Genomic DNA, 21,938 nt, shown 5'->3' on the forward strand with positions numbered 1-21,938 from the left:
CATTTATTTATTTTTAACTTCACATACAGTCATGAGGGTCTAAAAGGGTCCTCACTGTTTATGGCTTTTTTTGTCACAAGACAACAAATTTGGTGGACAACATTTTTTAGAATATTAAGATTTTTATTTGGTATTTTTTTTTGCTTCAATTGCTTCATCATCATCATCATAATATTAATAATAGATTTCTACAAACCACTTATGGCAGCATTTCTTTTTTCACATTTTAATAAAACTTTATTTATTTATTTATTTTTTGCCTGTGGATGGTTTCACCACTTTTTATTAATTTAAGCCCCAGAAAGAAAAGAAATATATTTCAAAATGACTTTGAATATTCATCATGTTCAGGTGTATTCAAGTAACACCAGTAATTGCATTTTAATGTGTGTTTTTTTTTTTCTTTACTTTATTAGATCCAGACAAAAATGTGCATATACAGCATGCAATCACACTAGACAAAACATAGACTGCGTCCCAATTCACATAATATCCTTGCTAAATAGTATGTAAAATTGGTGAATCCCAAATCATAGTGTGTTAATAACAGTATGCCAAAGTATGCCAGAATGTTGTACTTTGTCTGAAGTGCGCATCCACAATACTTTGAGGTATGGAACAGGAGGTTGTTACAGTTTGAAACATGAGGTTGTGACAGTTTGTGCTTAACTTTTTCAGTAGAAGATGAAGTTGAACTTTATTAATACGTTTTAGGGTAATGAAGTTAGCTAGATGCTAATGCTAACATGCAAATTCTATCAGAACACAACAAAGTTGTCTGTGGTATCAAAACACAATTCTTTTGATACAGTATGATAGTATGTAGTTTTAGCTTCATTTCTGCCCTACAATGGTGATTTTGCCCTGTCCCATCTCAGTGGTCTTGGCCAGTGGGTTGCCACCCATCCCGTATTTAAAAATGAAATGATACTGATTCAATATGGGATGTGATTTGTCCCGTATTTAAGCTGGTCCGATGGCATCACCGCAAAATCATTCAAGATCATTAATTTAACATTGATATTCGTTGAAAAGTGTGCCTATGGTGGGTAAGGGGCCGTCTGAAAAGTTCTCACATTGTGCTAAAATGTGCTAAAACTGTGAAAGGTGTGGTAAGGGAATGTCTGAAAGCTTCACCGAGTGACCTATGTATTCTGGTAAAGTTCCATCTACAGATGTTTGAAGTGACATTAATACCTGCTTTTAAGAACTCAAGAGATTGTAGAAGTTGTAATGTTGCATTTTTGAAGAAGGACCAAATCTTATAATGCACTATCTCTGGTTTTATTGCAGCTGATTTTGGCGTTTCTGCAAAAAACATGAAAACTCTCCAAAGACGAGACTCTTTTATAGGGACACCATATTGGTAAGTGATTTTAAATATAAAAACATTATCTCTGGTCCTCTGTTACTGGACTGAATGAATGTTTTGACTATATCATACTGCTTTAAATCACTTCAAACATCTATAGCATTCTACTCCAGTGATATTCAGGGTTTCTGTCACACCACACTGGACAGGTAATCAATCATTAACTAAAGTTTAGCTTGAATGTCCTAAAATGTATGAACTATTTATCTTACCTTTGGCCCTTCAGGACACACAGAAGCTTGCCTATTTCAGCGTCACTTTATTTACATGCCCTCACATTTCTGTCTTTCTTCATTAATTCTTTTAGTGGCTAGTCAGTGATTGGCCTGCAGCCCTTTACGACAGGTTTTCTCAATGGAAATGTCGTCCAATCCATTTTTTTTTATTTGATCTTTCTGCCCTGAAAAAAATAAATAAATAAAAAAAATACTGGTTTTAAGATGGTTTAGCTGGTCTCATGGTCTGGTTACGCTGGTGTTTAGCTGGTCAGCTAGCTGGTCTCCCAGTCTGACCAGTACCCACAAGACCTCTAAAACCAGCTTGCCAGGCTGAGATTTCTATTGCATGTGCATTATGGGACTCTAGTGAGCACCTGATGGATCTGCTCTGATATGTCCCATGTGTTCAGGATGGCTCCTGAGGTTGTGATGTGTGAAACCATGAAGGACGCTCCATATGACTACAAAGCAGATATCTGGTCTTTGGGCATCACACTGATAGAGCTGGCTCAGATCGAGCCGCCCCACCATGAGCTAAACCCCATGAGGGTCCTGCTAAAAATTGCTAAGTCTGAGCCGCCCACCCTGGAGCAGCCCGCCAAGTGGTAAGCCACAAAGAAGGGTGGGGGGTTATGTGAGTGAACGCCTAACAATGTACTGACCTACAATGTACTACCCAGAGATGGGCCTTTCTCTCAGTACAACTGTCGCTTGTTTAGTTAGATTTATAGATTTCATCATTTCAAAGATCTGTTAAAAATATGTCTTCTATGACAGAGTTTGGCTATAAGAGATTGTATACCTCTCCTGTGTGAATGTTTAAAGGTTTTGTATATTTTAGGTCAAATGAATTTAAGGATTTCCTGAAAAAGGCCTTGGATAAAAACCCAGAGACGAGGCCGACCGCTGCTCAGCTTCTCGAAGTAAGGAATTTCACACATACTCATGTTATACACCCCATATACATTTCCCAACGGGAGTCTGAATTTATTTAAACTCAAGGCTCTTTCAGACAGTATGTGCAGTTGAACGTGTCTGAAGGAAATGCCCTTAGAAAACCCCAGGTCACCATATCAAAGAAGTCACTTCCTGTCTCGGTGGACAGAGGGAATTACTGCAATTTTCATTATTGGTGTGGGATATTTCTGCATGATCCTCCCCTAACCACTGGCGGAAACTAGAACCGAAGAGCTGAGGAGTTCAAAAACTTTGACAATGACTGTTTACTTTCAAAAGAAAATTTGGATAAATATTGGAATATGGTCATACTCTTATTATATACAAAGCCTTTCTAGCAAGTCAGTCCACTGTTGGCTTTCAGGAGGCTATTTCCAGTGCAGCTCCTATCTACTTGAATGGGGAAGTTTGTTTTCTCCAGAACTCCATGGGGCAACATGTATGTGAAATATTCTTCTCATTCAGTTATCAAAACGAAAATATGAGGGAAAAAAAATCACAATGTATCTTCACATTTTTTTCACTGTAGACTGGCTTATCTTGTACGTATATGATGCTGCGAGTGACACGACTGGTGCCATTTGCAGCATATAATGTAGGCTCCCCCCCATCCCTCCCAGAATCTATGCCCCTGCTGATACCATTTTCTCTTCTGTTTCGTATTACTGAATGTAACGCTCTGTCACACACACAACAGCCTGAGTGACAAATGGTTTATGGGCTGAAGGTGACATTGATAGGAGGCATTATGTTATTGTGTGAAGTGCTGTACCCTGAGCTCATATATCTACATTTTATCCTGCGTGTCAGTACTTCACCAAACATTTACCACAAAGTCTAAGCATTTATAGGCAGGTCTGTAGTTTGAAGCGACCAGAGAAACCAAGATGAAGGTTGAGAAACCATAAAATACCTGAAATAGAATGGTTTAACACACCATGTGATCCTAGTGAACTGCCCTTATGAGAATGCTGCAAAAGGTATAGGCAGCATTATTATAGATACCTTAAGTTTTATTTACAGTAAGCAAATCTAAAGTAAATCTTCAGGTTTGCAAATTCAGGTTACAATTTTAGACTTTTAGGCCCCATTTTGACAGGTGTGTGTGTGTGTATAGAATTTGGGTGTGACAACTTACTGATATTTGCTTGCTAAAAATAAAACATAAAATTAAAACCTTAGATTTATCACAGAAACAATTTTTTTTTTATATTAACTTCTAAAGCCACTTTTAGTATTGGTTGTATCGTTTTGTATCAATGCTTTGCTCTTCCACAATAAAGTCTTGAATTTTCTGAATTCTTGAATTATATTATCATTATATTATAATAAGTGCAAAAAAATCGAAATTAGGCATGGCAACTGATTAATATTTGCTTACTAAAAATAAAAAAATACAAACTGAGATTTGGCACTGAAATGAAATGTAAAACTTAAAAAAAAAAAAAATGATAACTGAAAAAATCAAATTAAACTTGAGACTTGTAACTGAAAATAGAGCACTTTTAATGTTTCTATTTTTCGGATTCAAAAATACTGAAGTTTGTAATTTGGCTACATACTGTAGATTCTTTACCCTACAATTCATTATTACTTACAGACATTTATGAACTATTTATAAATGGGAGCTTCAGGCTCGTGTTCCTTAGCACTTTTCTGCAACTGAAAAGTCAAAAGTGATCTGTCACAAATGTACCTTCTGTTGTGCAAGGGGTTGTGCATGCAAAAAAATGACATAATATTTAGAACAGAAAGTATATGAATTGGGGTGCAGTATTTGTCTTTATTGACTGTAGTTTTCTCTTCATTGTCAGGGTAAGTTGTGGTCATATATGTGAGGGTAATTGATATTGTTGGCCATGTGTTTTTAACGCTTGACTCCCCATCGCATGTGCTCAGCAGCTGTGACACTTCAATTAAACAAGGTGAAACTCAGCTGAATAAAATATGAGAGCAGCGTTTCTCTCCATTACACAAGTGCTTTCACAGCTTTCACTGTACCTGTGCACCTCTGAACCATCAACTAACTCAGCTATTCTCATAGTTAAACCACAGGCTCACTCGTTCATTTTAATGGTTTGTTTGTTTTGTCGTTCATTCTATTGTTTGTTCTAACATTCATTTGTCCTGTCGTTTGTTCTATCATTCATTCATTCTGTCGCCCATTTGTTTATTCATTCATTATTGTCAATTTGATCATTTGTTCGTTCTAGCATTCGTTCTAACATTCGTTTGTTCTGATGGTTGTTTGTACTGTCGTTTGCTTTATAATTAGTTCTAACGTTTGTTCTAACATTCATTTGTTCTGTCCTTTTGTTCTCATTCATTTTATCATTCATTTGTTTATTCTAGCCTTCGTTTGTTTGTTCTAGCGTGCATTTTATCATTTAATTTTTTTTATCATTTGTTTGTTTTGTCAGTAGTTTATTCTTAAGTTTGATCTAACATTCGTTTGTTCTATAGTTTATTTTATCATTTGTTCATTTTAGCATTTGTTCTAACATTCATTTGTTCTGACGGTGGTTTGTTCTATTGTTCTATCAATCATTTTATCGTTCATTTGTTTGTTCTAACCTTTTGTTTGTTCTAGCATTCTTTTTTGCCATTTGTTTGTTTTATCATTCATTTATTCTTTAGTTTGTTCATTTGTTTGTTCTAACATTTTTGTTGTCATTCGTTCTAACATTCGTTTGTTTGTTTGTTAATTAGTATTTTTCTGTAGTTCGTTTGTTCGTTCTATTCGTTTTATCATTTGTTTGTTGTATCGTTAGTTCTTTTTAGTTTTTTGTCTCATTCATTCTGTCGTTTGTTCTAACATTTGTTTGTTCTGTCGTTCGTTCTAACATTCGTTTGTTCTATCATTCGTTCATTCGATCGTTAATTCGTTTTTTTCTATAGTTTATTAATTCTATTATTCATTTTATAATTCGTTCGTTCTATCATTTGTTCATTCGATCGTTAATTCGTTTTTTCTATAGTTTATTCGTTCTATTATTCATTTTATAATTCGTTTGTTCTATCATTCGTTCATTCGATCGTTAATTAGTTTTTTCTATAGTTTATTCGTTCTATTATTCATTTTATAATTTGTTTGTTCTATCGTTAGTTCTTTCATTTGTTTGTCATTCATTCTATTTTTCTGTTCATTCTATTGTTCATGCTATTGTTTGTTCGTTCTATCATTTGTTTGTTTGTTCTTTCTAGCGTTTATTTCTTGTATAGTTCATTTGATCTATTTTTTGTCCTATCGTTTGTTCAATTGTTCTTTTGTTCGTTCATTCTATCGTTAGTTTTATAGTTTGTTTGTTAGTTTGTTCTAATGTTCGTTCTATTTGTTCTATAGGTCATTTTTTTTAATGTGCTTTCTATTGTTTGTTTGCTCTATCATTTGTTTGTCTGCCATTTTGTTTATCGTTCTGCCTATCGTTCTATCCACATTATCTCGGTCTATCTACAGTAACTCTCTATCAGTGTATAACTTTGACTTTATACTCTTATGATTGTAAAATGGAAACGGAATAATCTTTCTACATTTGGTCTGTTTTTCAGCACCCATTTGTGAGCTCCGTGAAGACAAACCGGCCACTGAGAGAGCTGGTAGCAGAGGCTAAAGCTGAAGTGATGGAGGAGATTGAGGACAATCATGAAGAAGCAGAATATGATGAGCCGACTGACCTCTCACTTGTACAGGTCTGACATTTCTCACTTATAAAGCACTCTCAATATCTCTGAGTTCAATTTGTGCTGATAGTTTTGTAGATCATATAAATAATGTTAATGGAGAAGTGCTCAAGGCACAAAGAGAGATGCTTTTGTTGTAGCTTGTTGACGAACTGTAAGTGACATTGTATCAAAAGTTGAATCTGTTTTCCATGTAGGCTTATTGGTGGAAGGCGACAGCACATATATACAGCACAATAGAGCACAACAGTGTTTGCCCACTTTTGACTTTTGTTCTGGAAGTATTTTTCCCAATTAATTTTCTTAGGATTTCAAATAATTTTTCAATAAAGTGTTCTAAGCCATGAACCAAACCAATCAGCTCGGAGGAGAATCACAACATTACAAACTTTCATTTGAAGCTAAAAAGTGTAGGAAATCTGGAAAAAAGACAACGTACAAGACTTTGTACTTAACGTCTTAAAGGAAGAATGTACAGTCCCATGAAGCATTGCGAATTACTAAAAATATCGCTCTTGGAGTTAGAATATAAATGCATTAATATTGTTAGTTAACATTTCGCAATACTTGGGAGGGAGCATTTTCCCCCACCTCTAATAGCCATACTGTTGTTTCAGGACACCCGTCTCAAGGGCAGTAGGCACCACTACACCGAGTTGTGCCCGAAACAGCACAATGTGATTGTGATGTCACTTCCTCAAACATAATCTGACTGTAACAGAACGTGTTCACACCCAACTTTAACATTGGTGTCTCTAATTAAAGAGCAATGCTAGGCCCTCCTTGTATTCCAGGGATAAAGTGGTGACATGGCACAATGGTATGAGTGTTCAAAAATAGCTCTTAAAATAACTTCCTCTTCCGTGGCCTTCAACCACTTAAATAATGAAACAAAAGTCATGCCATTCACGCTTCTTTAGAATTAAAGCACTGGACCCTCCTATTGCACAGAAAAAGTGGTTATAAAAACATTTAACAAGAAGAATTTCACAAAAGACATACTTCAATATATTATATATGATATGCCTTACTGTTGTTATTGTTCTTACTTGGGATAACTAACCCCTAATCTAAAGTTTTAAACTACAGTGTGTTACTCATCCTGCACCATTTGTGCTACAGACATGAATTATTCCTCAAATCCTGCGTCTTGTTGAGGAGAAGTGTGATATTAAATACAGTTATGCTCAAAGGTTTGCATACCCTGGCAGAAATTGTGAAATTTTGGCATTAATTTTGAAAATATGACTGATCATGCAAAAAACTGTCTTTTATTTAAGGATAGTGATCATATGAAGCCATTTATTATCACATAGTTGTTTGGCTCCTTTTTAAATCATAATGACAACAGAAATCACCCAAATGGCCCTGATCAAAAGTTGACATACCCTTGAATGTTTGGCCTTGTTACAGACACACAAGGTGACACACACAGGTTTAAATGGCAATTAAAGGTTAATTTCCCACACCTGTGGCTTTTTAAATTGCAATTAGTGTCTGTGTATAAATAGTTAATGAGTTTTTTAGCTCTCACATGGATGCACTGAGCAGGCTAGATACTGAGCCATGGGGAGCAGAATAGAACTGTCAAAAGACCTACGTAACAAGGTAATGGAACTTTTATAAAGATGGAAAAGGATATAAAAAGATATCCAAAGCCTTGAAAATGCCAGTCAGTACTGTTCAATCACTTATTAAGAAGTGGAAAATTCGGGGATCTCTTGATACCAAGCCAAGGTCAGGTAGACCAAGAAAGATTTCAGCCACAACTGCCAGAAGAATTGTTCGGGATACAAAGAAAAACCCACAGGTAACCTCAGGAGAAATACAGGCTGCTCTGGAAAAAGACGGTGTGGTTGTTTCAAGGAGCACAATACGACGATACTTGAACAAAAATGAGCTGCATGGTCGAGTTGCCAGAAAGAAGCCTTTACTGTGCCAATGCCACAAAAAAGCCCAGTTACAATATGCCCGACAACACCTTGACACGCCTCAAAGCTTCTGGCACACTGTAATTTGGAGTGATAAGACCAAAATAGAGCTTTATGGTCACAACCATAAGCGCTATGTTTGGAGAGGGGTCAACAAGGCCTATAGTGAAAAGAATACCATCCCCACTGTGAAGCATGGTGGTGGCTCACTGGTGTTTTGGGGGTGTGTGAGCTCTAAAGGCACAGGGAATCTTGTGAAAATTGATGGCAAGATGAATGCAGCATGTTATCAGAAAATACTGGCAGACAATTTGCATTCTTCTGCACGAAAGCTGCGCGTGGGACGCTCTTGGACTTTCCAGCATGACAATGACCCTAAGCACAAGGCCAAGTTGACCCTCCAGTGGTTACAGCAGAAAAAGGTGAAGGTTCTGAAGTGGCCATCACAGTCTCCTGACCTTAATATCATCGAGCCACTCTGGGGAGATCTCAAACGTGCAGTTCATGCAAGACGACCAAAGACTTTGCATGACCTGAAGGCATTTTGCCAAGACGAATGGGCAGCTATACCACCTGCAAGAATTTGGGGCCTCATAGACAACTATTACAAAAGACTGCACGCTGTCACTGCTAAAGGGGGCAATACACAGTATTAAGAACTAAGGGTATGCAGACTTTTGAACAGGGGTAATTTCATTTTTTTCTTTGTTGCCATGTTTTGTTTTATGATTGTGCCATTCTGTTATAACCTACAGTTGAATATGAATCCCATTAGAAATAAAAGAAATGTGATTTGCCTGCTCACTCATGTTTTCTTTAAAAATGGTACATATATTACCAATTCTCCAAGGGTATGCAAACTTTTGAGCACAACTGTATAAGTGAATATTGATACGATTTTTGCCTGGTAGACAATTAAATGGTAAAAAACAAATCCCATAGACTTGCTGTATGTTGAAGAAGGGACCGAACCATATCAAGAGAAAAATACTTGAGCTAGGGTTCTTTTGACACAGGCCAGTAAGTTACCACCTAGCAACCACATAGTAACGTATTGACACATAACCCATAAACAATCACATAGCAATGGCCTGGCAACCACCCACTTTAGCAATGGACTAAAAACCACTCAGAACATATAACAATGCACTAAACACCACCCAGAACACTTTAGCAATGCACTAAACACCACCCGGAACACTTTAGCAATGCACTAAACAGCACACGGAACACTTTAGCAATGCACTAAACACCACCCGGAACACTTTAGCAATGCACTAAACACCACCCAGAACACTTTAGCAATGCACTAAACACCACCCGGAACACTTTAGCAATGCACTAAACACCACCCAGAACACTTTAGCAATGCACTAAACAGCACACGGAACACTTTAGCAATGCACTAAACAGCACACGGAACACTTTAGCAATGCACTAAACAGCACACGGAACACTTTAGCAATGCACTAAACATCACACGGAACACTTTAGCAATGCACTAAACACAACCCAGAACACTTTAGCAATGCACTAAACACAACCCAGAACACTTTAGCAATGCACTAAACACAACCCAGAACACTTTAGCAATGCACTAAACATCACCCAGAACACTTTAGCAATGCACTAAACATCACCCAGAACACTTTAGCAATGCACTAAACATCACCCAGAACACTTTATCAGAGACTACTTGGCCTTAAAAGAACCACTTCTATTAAAATAAATGGGAGAAATTGGAACACCCAATATGGTGGGTGTAGAAAAGTCCTGCCTAACAGATAAAACAGCCAATCACCTTTTGAGATACTGACATCGCCTTTCAGTTAACTCGAAAATGTGCACATGCATTAGCTGGATCGGCCTGAAAACTGCCATTTTTAAGCATGATCTAAGCTAAAGAATCACAATTTATGACACCATTGTTGTCAGATTTTACTGCTGATTTGAAATATGTTCTTTGATCATAATCTTGACCAACCGTTTTGGAGATTTCGGTCTTTCCCCATTTAAAGTAGATAGGACCGGTGCTTTTATGCTGCTTGGAGACATAAAAAATTGCTACTCTGGAGCATTCCCAAGATGGCCGCAGAGTGGACTGACTTGCCTTGAAAGAGACTTTGACCTCGCATTCTGCATAGTAACGCCCTAGAAACCACCCAGAGCCACCCTAGATACTGCATAGCAACACTCTTGGAACTATTCAGAATATACTAGAAACCACATAGCAAAAAAGCTAAACATCACTTAGAACACCTTAGCAACCGCACACCAACGCCCTAACAACCACCTAGAACATGCACCACTTACAGTTTCCTCAGAAAAAATCTTTTTTTTTATTATTATTATTCTGTTTTCAATGCACTTTATGGTTTATAGATTAGTCATAAGTGAGAGAGAATGGAATCAAAGACAGAGAGAGACAATAAAATGGACTGAACCATGAGAGTTATCCTCAAAGTTTAGCAAAAATATTAAGTTAGACATCTCAACTTCTGTTATCTTTAGTAAGAATCAGGGAAGAGCAAGACTTTAAAACTGTACTTTACAAGACATGAGGGCTAAATTCTTCTGTGGTGTATGAGTTTACACTGGTCTCTGACCGGTTGCAATCTCTAGTGTCTTCATTAATAGTTGTTCATCATTTCAATACATTTCCTCCATAAGTTTGAGTGTGGCCACTGACAGGACTTTCCTGCTCATAAAACCAGCTGTGGCATTATTTGTTTACTCTGACTGACTTTAATAAACCTGTGACTTGCCATTTAACAGGAATGCTTTTTAAACCGTATTGGAGTTCCACTTTTTCTTCACTATGTGCTCCAACTTTTTCTCCATATTAAAAAAATAAACAATTATTTTGGTAAATAAATTCACGTGTAGGCACAATTTATACATTCCTACAACAGGTCTATAACATCATTAGAAACAAATTCAGTCAAATTTGTGACTGGTAGTGTATATATCATAACCTTCTCTCTATCATAACCTGTTTCTAGGCCCCGGGAAAGGACCCGTCTGAACCCAGTGAAGCCAGTTTAGAAGGGGACCATCCTCATGACACACACCTCACTGAAACTCTAATGGAGGTTGAAGAGGAGCCGAGGAAGCCCGTGTCCACCGAGACCCCCATCAGAGAGCAGGAGGACAGCCTCAGCGATAAGTTCGCTGATGAAGATCACGACAAACCCGAGAGCGAGACATCAGGCAAGACCTCCAGCTCTGACTCCGGGATCGAGGATGGGAAAAGCACACCTACCTTGGAGGAGGACACCAAAGTGGTTGAGAACTCCGAACCAGAACCTTCAGAGTCATTGGAGTCTTCTTCAGACACCCAAGAGCAACCATCGGTGATGTCAGTGAAACCTGAGGATCCGGAGAAAAAAGCCCACCAAAAGGGAGCTCCAGACTCTCCTCTATCCACCAAACAACCGTACGAGATGCTCAACATAACCACATCCAAGGAGCGGATAAACCTTGTGTCTGGGATGAGCAACAGGTCGTCTTTGGTTGGGAAGGATGTGGAGAGTTTGGTTCCTTACGCAAATGGCAGGTTATCGAAGCGACACTCTGACGCTGGCAGCGAGAACATGGACATCAGCCTGAATATGTCTGGAGACATGTCCGTCAACAAGGACACCGGCACCATCTCTGTTCGGGTACGTCTGTGTTTGTTTCTGTTTTTTTTGTACACAATAGACCTGTTTGCTGGAGGTTGTAAAGTTCCTTTTTAGTAAAACTAAAGCTCTGTTCCAAAACCTAGTGAGCTGTTTTACGCATTTTGACAAGCTTAGTTCAGGTTTACCTGTTCATTGGCTTTGTTGTCTGTGCAGATGTACGTTTATGTTGTGGATGTAGCTGATTAATGTCACAAATAGATGGGATGTGTTTGAGTGAGGTAATTAGCCTGGTAGTAAAGTTCATTGTACAGATGTTCAGCTCTTACAGCTCAAGCGGGGATATTCCCAACATACTGTGACTGGATTATTTCAGTCAATTCAATAAAAAAAAAGTGCATGCGTAAAAAACACTGCAAAGTGTTAGTGCATTGTTAATATTAGAGGTAGACCGATATATTCTGTGCCGATTGTTGCCTTTTGGAACTATAAGTTGTTGGTAAAAATCCCTGCCGATTGTTGCGGATAATTGGTTATCAGCCTTTTCCATCACCTTGGTTATCACTATTGGTAAAATCCACAATCGGTCGACCTCTAGCTAATATCTTGCAGTATTATTTTTTTCTCGTCATATTTTCATCAACATTTGGTGCCGATAGTTGCTTTTTGGAACTGTCGGTTATTGGCAAAAATCTCTGCCAGTAGTTGCGGAGATTTTTCTCATCTGGCGAAATCTATATTGTTACATTTAACGGTGGCAAAGGAGGAAGCTGGGATCGGCTTGACAAACACATAGACATTTAATAACACTTTTCAGCGTATAAAGAAACAAAAACACGCACTGCTTTTCAGCCAGCTACGTCAAATCATAAAACACACACGAGAACGTGGACAAGCTTTGTGCATCTCTCTCCCGTCTGCCTCTGTCTCTTCTCCTTAAATACTCCCGCCTCCCCTCACTGGAACGCGAGGCCGGTGTTGCTCTGCCCAGACGCCGCTCGGCTCCGCCCTGCTCACCACATATATATTTACAAAACTCTCTTCATCTGGTGAATATATATGCTATAAAAAGTTTAATTTGGAGCTCTGTAATGGAGCCAGGTCCCCGGTGTATTTCCGGCTTGTTTATAGTTAAAAGTCCCACGTTATGCACCGAATTGTATTTTTCTGGTTATTATTGCGATTTTGGTTGCACAATAAACTGCTTTTGGGATTTATGATGCTCTTTTAAGCAAAGGCTAAGAAATGTTTTATCATTTTATAAATAGATTTTTTTATTTTTTTTTAACTATTGGCCAATTAATCAGTTATCGCCTTTTCCACCACCTATCGCTATCGGCAAAATCCACAATCGGTCGACCTCTAGCTAATATCTTGCAGTCTAATTTTTTTCTCGTCATATTTTCATCAACATTATGTTAAGCGTCTTTTATGTCTCATCTTTATCATTGACAAAATAAAAAAAAATAAAACGTTCATCAGCACACATTGACAAAATGAACCTTGCATAATGTGCATTCTCTAATCAGTCTGTGCTACTTTTTTTTTGGTTTATGCATCAGACGGATACTTTTTTGGAGTGTCTCGCTGTGGTTTTTCCATGTTTCACTGGTTTTATATTAACGATTATTTAATAAACATTATAAATACTGTGTTTTTAGGAGCTTGTGCCAATTCAAAAATAGTTTTAAACTTTCACGTCTTAAGACCCCTTTATTCTGAGTTGTGCTCCGTCCATCTGTCTTTTACGTAACGTAAGGAGAAACATTTACTGCTGTGTGGCTCCTTTACTCATTTTATGCTTTCTGAAATACCCAAGTAGGTATAGCTGCAGGCCGAAGACCTCCAAGTGGGGGTAGAATCTCCAAAAGAGGGCGGGGTTACTCCAAAAGGGGGTTGTGCCAACTCCAAAAGGGGGCGTCACTTTCACTCACGGTTAAGGTAAAGGGTTAGGTAAGGGGCACTATATCTTTAATGCCAGTTTGGAGCTCCCTCTCCTTTTTGGAGCACTTCCTGCAGCTATATCCTTCTCGAAATACATCAATCGGTAAGTGTGGTTTGTTGCCCCCTGCTGACTGAGACTTGCAAAAATATGAAGTTATTTTTTGTATAATTAATCACACTGAATTAACGTGTTAAATCGATGTCCTTATAAAAATATAAATCTCGGATAAATCTCGACTCAGTGTAACAGTCATGAAGGCAATGCTTTTCGTACGTCTTAATTTTGGACTGGACTACTCTGCATTTTACGATAAACTCTTGAAGGACAAGCGCATTGATGAAAACTGCTGCCAGCAGAAAGTACAAGGTGACAACAGTTACAGATGCGACTGTACCCTCTGCTTCGCATTGATCTGCGCCTAGGCAAGGATACGTCATGTTCATTTTTGCTGGGAGGGAGCTGTACCGTTTTCCACAAGCAAGAATCTGGTCACCCTACCAATAAAACACTTGGTCTTTTCATTAATACTTCCACTTCTACATATACCATGTTGACCTCTGTTTACCGCATGAGCGCCAGCTACACATTTGGGCCGCAGTTGAACAGAGCCCTGCTTATGAGTGCAAGTGGAACAATCTGGAAATATGTGGCGGCACTGAGCGGGCAGTACACACAGTAGTACAGTGAAGGTACACAGCTCAAACAGGGTGTGGAAGTTGTCAAACAGAGGCGAGCCTGTCTGCAGAAACCTCACCCATCCAAATCAGCCCTCCCAAAACTCTGCCTGAACTCTCTTCCTAATGCTCAATGGACGAAACCGTACAGTTCTGCATGTATTAAAGATTTGACTGACAGGAAGTGACATAGATGGTGTTTTTCACTAATATGGTACAGATTGGTGTCCCATTACTTTTTTTTCCCTTCTTATTTTTTTTTAAAAGAGGCACAAACTATGGCAACACTGAAACTGAGAAAAATGGCTTCAAAGTTCTTTTTGGTTTCAGTATGGATTTTGTAGATACTGCAGTTTTCACACTCCGTTAGTAAATTGATGAATTTTTATTTTTTGGTGCTCTATCCTTTTAACATGCTGATTTTGTCTTGTCACACCTCGGATGTTTCGACCTTCTTGACCATATCGAACAATTAAAATCCTACAAATGTGTCATAATTTTGAATTGATATTCATTCCATAAACTATTTTTAATTATTAATTTTAAATACCAAATGCGTAATATTTTGCTGTGTCCCACATTTTTTTTAATGGTAATTTATGGTAAATATAAGTTTATAAAAAACTTCAAAGCAACATTTGGTCCCAATAAGGAAGCCCCTTCTCAGTGATAGCTTAATTTAGGCTAAATCTGCAACCCTGTTACCCCAAATTTTGTTTAATTAATTTTATATTTATTTAATGTTTTATTTGCTAAAAAAATAACTAAATCACACACATCAGGGTTTTAAACTGTATTTAGACATGCCCTAAAAATTGTAAACCTAATATAAAATAATCAAATAAATGTAAAATAGAACGGCTTATGTAAGATTTAGTTTGATTGTATTGTATTTTTTAATTTTATACATTTCATTTGTATTATTTTGATGTTTATTTCTAGAAAATAAAATCACACATATCAAGGTTTTAAACTGTTTAGACATGTCCTAAAATTCGTTAACCTAATCTAAAAATATAAAATGTAAAGTAGACCTGCTCTAATAATAATTCGTGAAAAAAGTTTGAGCTTAAAAAGTTAAATTCCCTGTATATAACTATATACTGTACATAAGTCCATATGTACATAATGAGGTATCATTTGAAAGCGTAGAATCTGACCTTTTCAGAGATAACCATCACTTCTGCATTTATATTACATAAAGTAACATAATAAGGCCTCAAAACATTCGCGTTGAAAATTAGCACCCCCTAGAGGTAATGGGGTAGAAGTATTTATATGAAAATAAAAGTCTAAGTAGACTAGTCATATATCAAATGAAAGCTCTCATTCTCAGGAATGTGACTGTACAGTTTATTGTGTTCCCCTAATACCACAGTTCGAAAGATTTTCAAAAGAATCACAAAGTGAAATATGATTTCTGTAAGTCATCAAATATAAACATCTCATTTATGCTCTGATAACTGCTGCTGTAAGTCCCCAATAGCTAAAAACTTTAGATCTGCTTTTACCGTAGGCAGTTTTCTAAAAAATGAGCCATTGTGTACTTGTCTGTGAGCTTGCTTGGCTGAATAATCTAATGTTATATCTTAGATATCCAGAACAAAATATGCCATCCAGAAGTAAAAGTATGCTAAACAAATCATCAGAAAAATATAATGATAAAATGTTATATACCATCACAAGGCATCAGCTTTATAATGACTCTTAAACTGAGCTTCTAATCCACTCAGAGGCTGAGATATTCAATGAAACAATGGGGGAGGTGCATGAACTGAAAATTAGACTGAATGTCTATGGACGAGCACATCAATGAGGGCTAAAATGCATTAGAGCACCACTTACATTTCAGATTGTGATGGAGAAAAAAAAAACATTTTTTCTAGTGCTTGCTGCCACCTATTGGAATAAGACTAATTCAAAGTGAGGTAGAGTGAACAGAATAGAATTACGTGTTTACAAAGTTAGGACGACAAAAACAGGAAAAAAAAACTCTCTTTATCATAAGATTATAAATACATACAATATTATTTATGAATAATTTAAGTCTTTATTTAGGGGGATTTCTGAAAAATTTTGACCAATTTTTTGCAATTAGTCCACAGTATGTGTGAATGGTGAGCTTTTAAATTTGAGTGTGAAAAATTGTGGGTGGCAGCCCAAATATGCACCAGAGATTAAGGGGCTAAAGTCATTTCTGTGGGTGGATTTTTCTCTATGTAAACAGTCCCTTTCTGGTGCATATTGTACAGAAGTTACATGGCTTATTGGTTGAACAGGTGTTATTTAGTCTGGAACAGCCAAAGCACTTAAACAGATTGCAATTCCCTTTCGTGCCGCCAGTTGTGCACAAATTGCACACTTTAAGTATTGTGGTTATGCTTTTGAACCGTGTATTTTAATGTTTGTCCCAGTGCAACGTTTTGCCTCATAGATTTCCAATGTAACTGTAACTCTAAACATGATTTTTTTTTTTCTTGTTTTTACATGTTGAGGGAGAATTGAAATGATTTTTTGTCATAATAGAGCTTAAACTTGTATTGAACCCCTAACATTTCTTTAAATGAAGTCATTCACTCGCATCTTTCAAGCAGCTTGTCTTTGAAGCTTATGTCAGATGTTCCATCCGTTACCAGCAAACGCTCTTTGATTCTGGTTCATTCAGCATTGTACATCAGTCTCTATGTGATGATTGTCGGGACGGCCATCACTGGCGTTCTGTTCATTGTTTAGGGTGCCAGAAAACAGACTCATTTCTCATGTCTGCTTTTTTACTCAGTGGAATTCATCAGTTTAACTCTTTCCTGACCTTCAGTTCTGATACTGCAGGGTCAAAATGATCCAAAGATGATTTTTTTTATTTTTTTTATAAATGGTTGCGTAGAAGTATTGAAACCTGTGGCAGACTGAAACCATATCACAGGATGGACGGACAGCATACAGTGCCTCACAATAGCATAACTGACTCCTAACACACTCAACACATATACTTCACAGAGCTAGATTCAAAGATCTGTAGTGTGTCAAGCTACAGAATGTAATTAATCTACAGTTAAGCTACACTGCAAGATACCAATAAAAAGTAGTTAACTGTATTGAAGCTATTTAAAAGGGCAATATCTTTATGAATTTCAGATTATATTTTATTAGTAAAATCAGAGCAGTATTTAACGGACACAAAAACAGTGAGGATCTCAGTTAGGGTAATTTAACTTAAACGGATATATTAATTAGTACTGGGGATTTTGATTCATTCCAGTAACTTTGCAGTTTACCAGAAAGACTCATTCAGTTATTTAATTACTAAATGCAACTAATAAAACACCCTAATTTATATATGTGAGTCAAAAATGCAGATAAATGGCAGCATTTAACAAAATATTTGATCACAAAAAGATATCATCAACATTCTGCAGTGAAGCCTTTTTTGGAACCAGTTCAATAAATTGAATCGAGAGAGAGAACGCTTCATAGCTATTTTTTGGAATAAGTAGTTTGCTGATTAGCTACTGTCACACTACTGGAAACGTAGCTAAGTTAGCATCTCTACTTTTAGTTAGTTACCGGTACTCCCCGATACTGTATAGATGAAATGACACAAACTCTTTTCCTTCAGTGTCTTTTCAGGGAGGATGTGTATGTTTACTCAGCTGTGTTAAGCACACACAGGTCTTAATGCTTAAGTGATGACATTTGTCTGACAAGATCCAAACCATGTCACTTAGCAGAATTGATCGCCATCATGACCGTATTGGATCTGATTAACTAGAGCGTGCAATCTTCAGGATGCCATTGGTACATGTGCCAACTTGATAATACAAATTCCTTGCACGAAGAAATCCAAAAGTTCATTGTGGTATTCTGAGCTCATGTACTGCTGTTATTCAGTGTGAATATGAGAATCTCACAAAGACATGTCCATGTCACATTTAACATCAAAATAAAAAAATTATATTTTTATATATATATATAGATACACTACCGGTCAAAAGTTTTGAAACACTTGACTGAAATGTTTCTCATGATCTTAAAAGTCTTTTGATCTGAAGGCGTATGCTTAAATGTTTGAAATTAGTTTTGTAGACAAAAATATAATTGTGCCACCATATTAATTGATTTCATTATAAAACAAAAATGTAATAAAAATTTAAAAAAAGTTTTTGACATTTTTGACTTGGACCAAATAATAAAGAAAAGCAGCCAATAAGTGCCCAACATAGATGGGAACTCCTTCAATACTGTTTAAAAAGCATCTCAGGGTGATACCTCAAGAAGTTGGTTGAGAAAATGTCAAGAGTACATGTCTGCAAATTCTAGGCAAAGGGTGACTACTGTGAAGATGCTAAAATATAACACAGTTTTGATTTATTTTGGATTTTGTTTAGTCTCAACATAATTCTCATAGTTTCATTAATGTTATTCCATAGTTTTGATGACTTTACTATTATTCTAAAAAAAAAAAATTCTAATAAATTCAAAACTTTTGACCGGTTGTGTGTGTGTGTGTGTGTGTGTGTGTGTATATATATATATATATATATATATATATATATATATATATATATATATATATATATATATATACACTGAACAAAATTATAAACGCAACAGTTTTGTTTTTGCCCCCATTTTTCATGAGCTGAACTCAAAGATCTAAGACTTTTTCTATCTACACAAAAGGCCTATTTCTCTCAAATATTGTTCACAAATCTGTCTAAATCTGTGTTAGTGAGCACTTCTCCTTTGCCGAGAGACTCCATCCACCTCACAGGTGTGGCATATCAAGATGCTGATTAGACAGCATGATTATTGCACAGGTGTGCCTTAGGCTGGTCACAATAAAAGGCCACTCTAAAATGTGCAGTTTTATCACACAGCACAATGCCACAGATATCGCAAGTTTTGAGGGAGCGTGCAATTGGCATGCTGACTGCAGGAATGTCCACCAGAGATGTTGCCCGTGAATTGAATGTTCATTTCTCTACCATAAGCCGTCTCCAAAGGCATTTCGGAGAATTTGGCAGTACATCCAACCGGGCTCACAACCGCAGACCACGTGTAACCACACCAGCCCAGGACCTCCACGTCCAGCATCTTCACCTCCAAGATCGTCTGAGACCAGCCACCCGGACAGCTGCTGCAACAATCGGTTTGCATAACCAAAGAATTTCTGCACAAACTGTCAGAAACTGTCTCAGGGAAGCTCATCTGCATGCTCGTCGTCCTCATCAGGGTCTCGACCTGACTGCAGTTCGTCGTCGTAACCGACTTGAGTGGGCAAATGCTCACATTTGATGGCATCTGGCACTTTGGAGAGGTGTTCTCTTCACGGATGAATCCCGGTTTTCACTGTACAGGGCAGATGGCAGACAGCGTGTATGGCGTTGTGTGGGTGAGCGGTTTGCTGATGTCAACGCTGTGGATCGAGTGGCCCATGGTGGCGGTGGGGTTATGGTATGGGCAGGCGTATGTTATGGACAACGAACACAGGTGCATTTTATTGATGGCATTTTGAATGCACAGAGATACCGTGACGAGATCCTGAGGCCCATTGTTGTGCCATTCATCCAAGACCATCACCTCATGTTGCAGTATGATAATTCACGGCCCCATGTTGCAAGGATCTGTACACAATTCCTGGAAGCTGAAAACATCCCAGTTCTTGCATGGCCAGCATACTCACCGGACATGTCACCCATTGAGCATGTTTGGGATGCTCTGGATCGGCATATACGACAGCGTGTTCCAGTTCCTGCCAATATCCAGCAACTTCGCACAGCCATTGAAGAGGAGTGGACCAACATTCCACAGGCCACAATCAACAACCTGATCAACTCTATGCGAAGGAGATGTGTTGCACTGCGTGAGGCAAATGGGTCACACCAGATACTGACTGGTTTTCGGACCCCCCCGGACCCCCCCAATACAGTAAAACTGCACATTTTAGAGTGGCCTTTTATTGTGACCAGCCTAAGGCTCAACCAAAATCCCAATAATAATCAGAAAAAAGAAGACTGGGTGCATAACTTGGGACTTTTAACTCTAAACATGCCTGAAACACACCAGGGACTCTTATTTTGAAATTGAGACTTGCCTCCGTTACAATGCTCTGTTTTTAATATTGACTAAATTGAGCTTTTTATAGTCTCTATATTATTATTATTATTATTATTATTGTTATTATTATTAATCACAATACATGAAGTTGGACACACGTTGTAGGTGCTGACGAGGGATGCTTCCATAAATTCGTTGAATGCTCACTTCAATGTAAAAATGTAATTATCAGAGGAACACGGAGGAATAAAAAAAACTATCAGCAACTATCGGCGAACATTTTTGCCAATAACCGATAGTTCCAAAAAGCAACTATCGGTACCGATTAATCGGTATATATATCGGTCTACCTCTAAATTATGCTGATTTTAAAGTCATTGCATTACAATTAAAGTCAGTACAGTGCATACTACCATGATGTATAAACACTTTTTCTTTGGGATGCACCGATGTATTGGCTGCCGATATTTATTGGCCAATTATTGGCCAAATTAAAAACATCTGCATATGAGTGTAATGAGGTTCAGGAATGAGGAAGCGGTGGATGGTGATTCCAGCTCAGGAATGTCATTCTTTCATTCACAAAAATAAACGCTTTCGCTTAAAGCGCAACGGTGATGCTTCAAATCAAGCACTCAAAAGTTGCAACACGGCAGCGGCCAACACACAAGCAGCTTCTCAGCTGGGCTCTGTTTCTCGACTGTGCTGTCTCCTCTCCTTAAAAGCCCCAATCACTCCTCACTGAAACACAAGTCAGGTGTTAAGCACAGGTGGAAATCATTCACCATTAATCTCCACTGCTTCACTCTCCACAGCCAGGCGCTCGGCCACGCCTTCACCTCCACAATGGGTAATAAGCATGAAAATCGCCGATATGATGCTTTATTTATAATGAATTAGTAACACACCCTGTGAATTCAAATGCACAATCCAGAAATAATAAGAGCCACAATATGTAGAAGGTTTGGAACATGTAAATGTAATTATTATTCTGTCTCGTTCTCACCTTAATGCAAAAAATTTAAAAATAAATATGTGACCATTGTGAAAGCGGCACTCACCTATAGGATACATGATGAGGCAAACCATCTAAAGCGCTTTGAAACTAGCAGACTTTGACCTCTGAGTTATCGGTATGATATCCATTAATGCTGCATGATCGATCGAATTAAGATTGAAATTGCAAAATGGCCTTGCAGGATTATTAAACCTTAAAAGGCTGGGTTTTAAACTGTAAAGTTTTAGAAGTGCAAAATAACCTTTTTTCATATCAATCATCATGTTTTCATATTTATTCATTTTTTCAATGTTTTTATCTTATGTATGTATGTATCTTTCATTGTGGATCTCTGGCCTGTGGATTGGCCATTGGATTCAACAGATCCGATGTTCAGTGGAAATGATTTATTGTTAGATAAATGAAAAAGCCTTTGTACCTCTTTGTACATTTAAGTATTCCCAAGTAAAACAGTGATCGGATGAC

General features: G+C 37.5%; 1 protein-coding gene across 1 annotated transcript in view; it reads left to right on the forward strand.

The window, feature by feature from the left end:
• Positions 1-21,938, forward strand: part of LOC127429124 (serine/threonine-protein kinase 10-like) — a 67,670-nt gene that overhangs the window by 35,470 nt on the left and 10,262 nt on the right. The window contains exons 5-9 of the mRNA XM_051677947.1: positions 1,294-1,366; positions 2,001-2,195; positions 2,432-2,513; positions 6,097-6,237; positions 11,162-11,821. Of these exons, the coding sequence (XP_051533907.1) occupies positions 1,294-1,366; positions 2,001-2,195; positions 2,432-2,513; positions 6,097-6,237; positions 11,162-11,821 (1,151 nt within the window). The remainder of the gene's footprint in view (positions 1-1,293; positions 1,367-2,000; positions 2,196-2,431; positions 2,514-6,096; positions 6,238-11,161; positions 11,822-21,938) is intronic.

This window comes from Myxocyprinus asiaticus, chromosome 38 (assembly GCF_019703515.2).
Source record: "Myxocyprinus asiaticus isolate MX2 ecotype Aquarium Trade chromosome 38, UBuf_Myxa_2, whole genome shotgun sequence".
NCBI lineage: Eukaryota > Metazoa > Chordata > Actinopteri > Cypriniformes > Catostomidae > Myxocyprinus > Myxocyprinus asiaticus.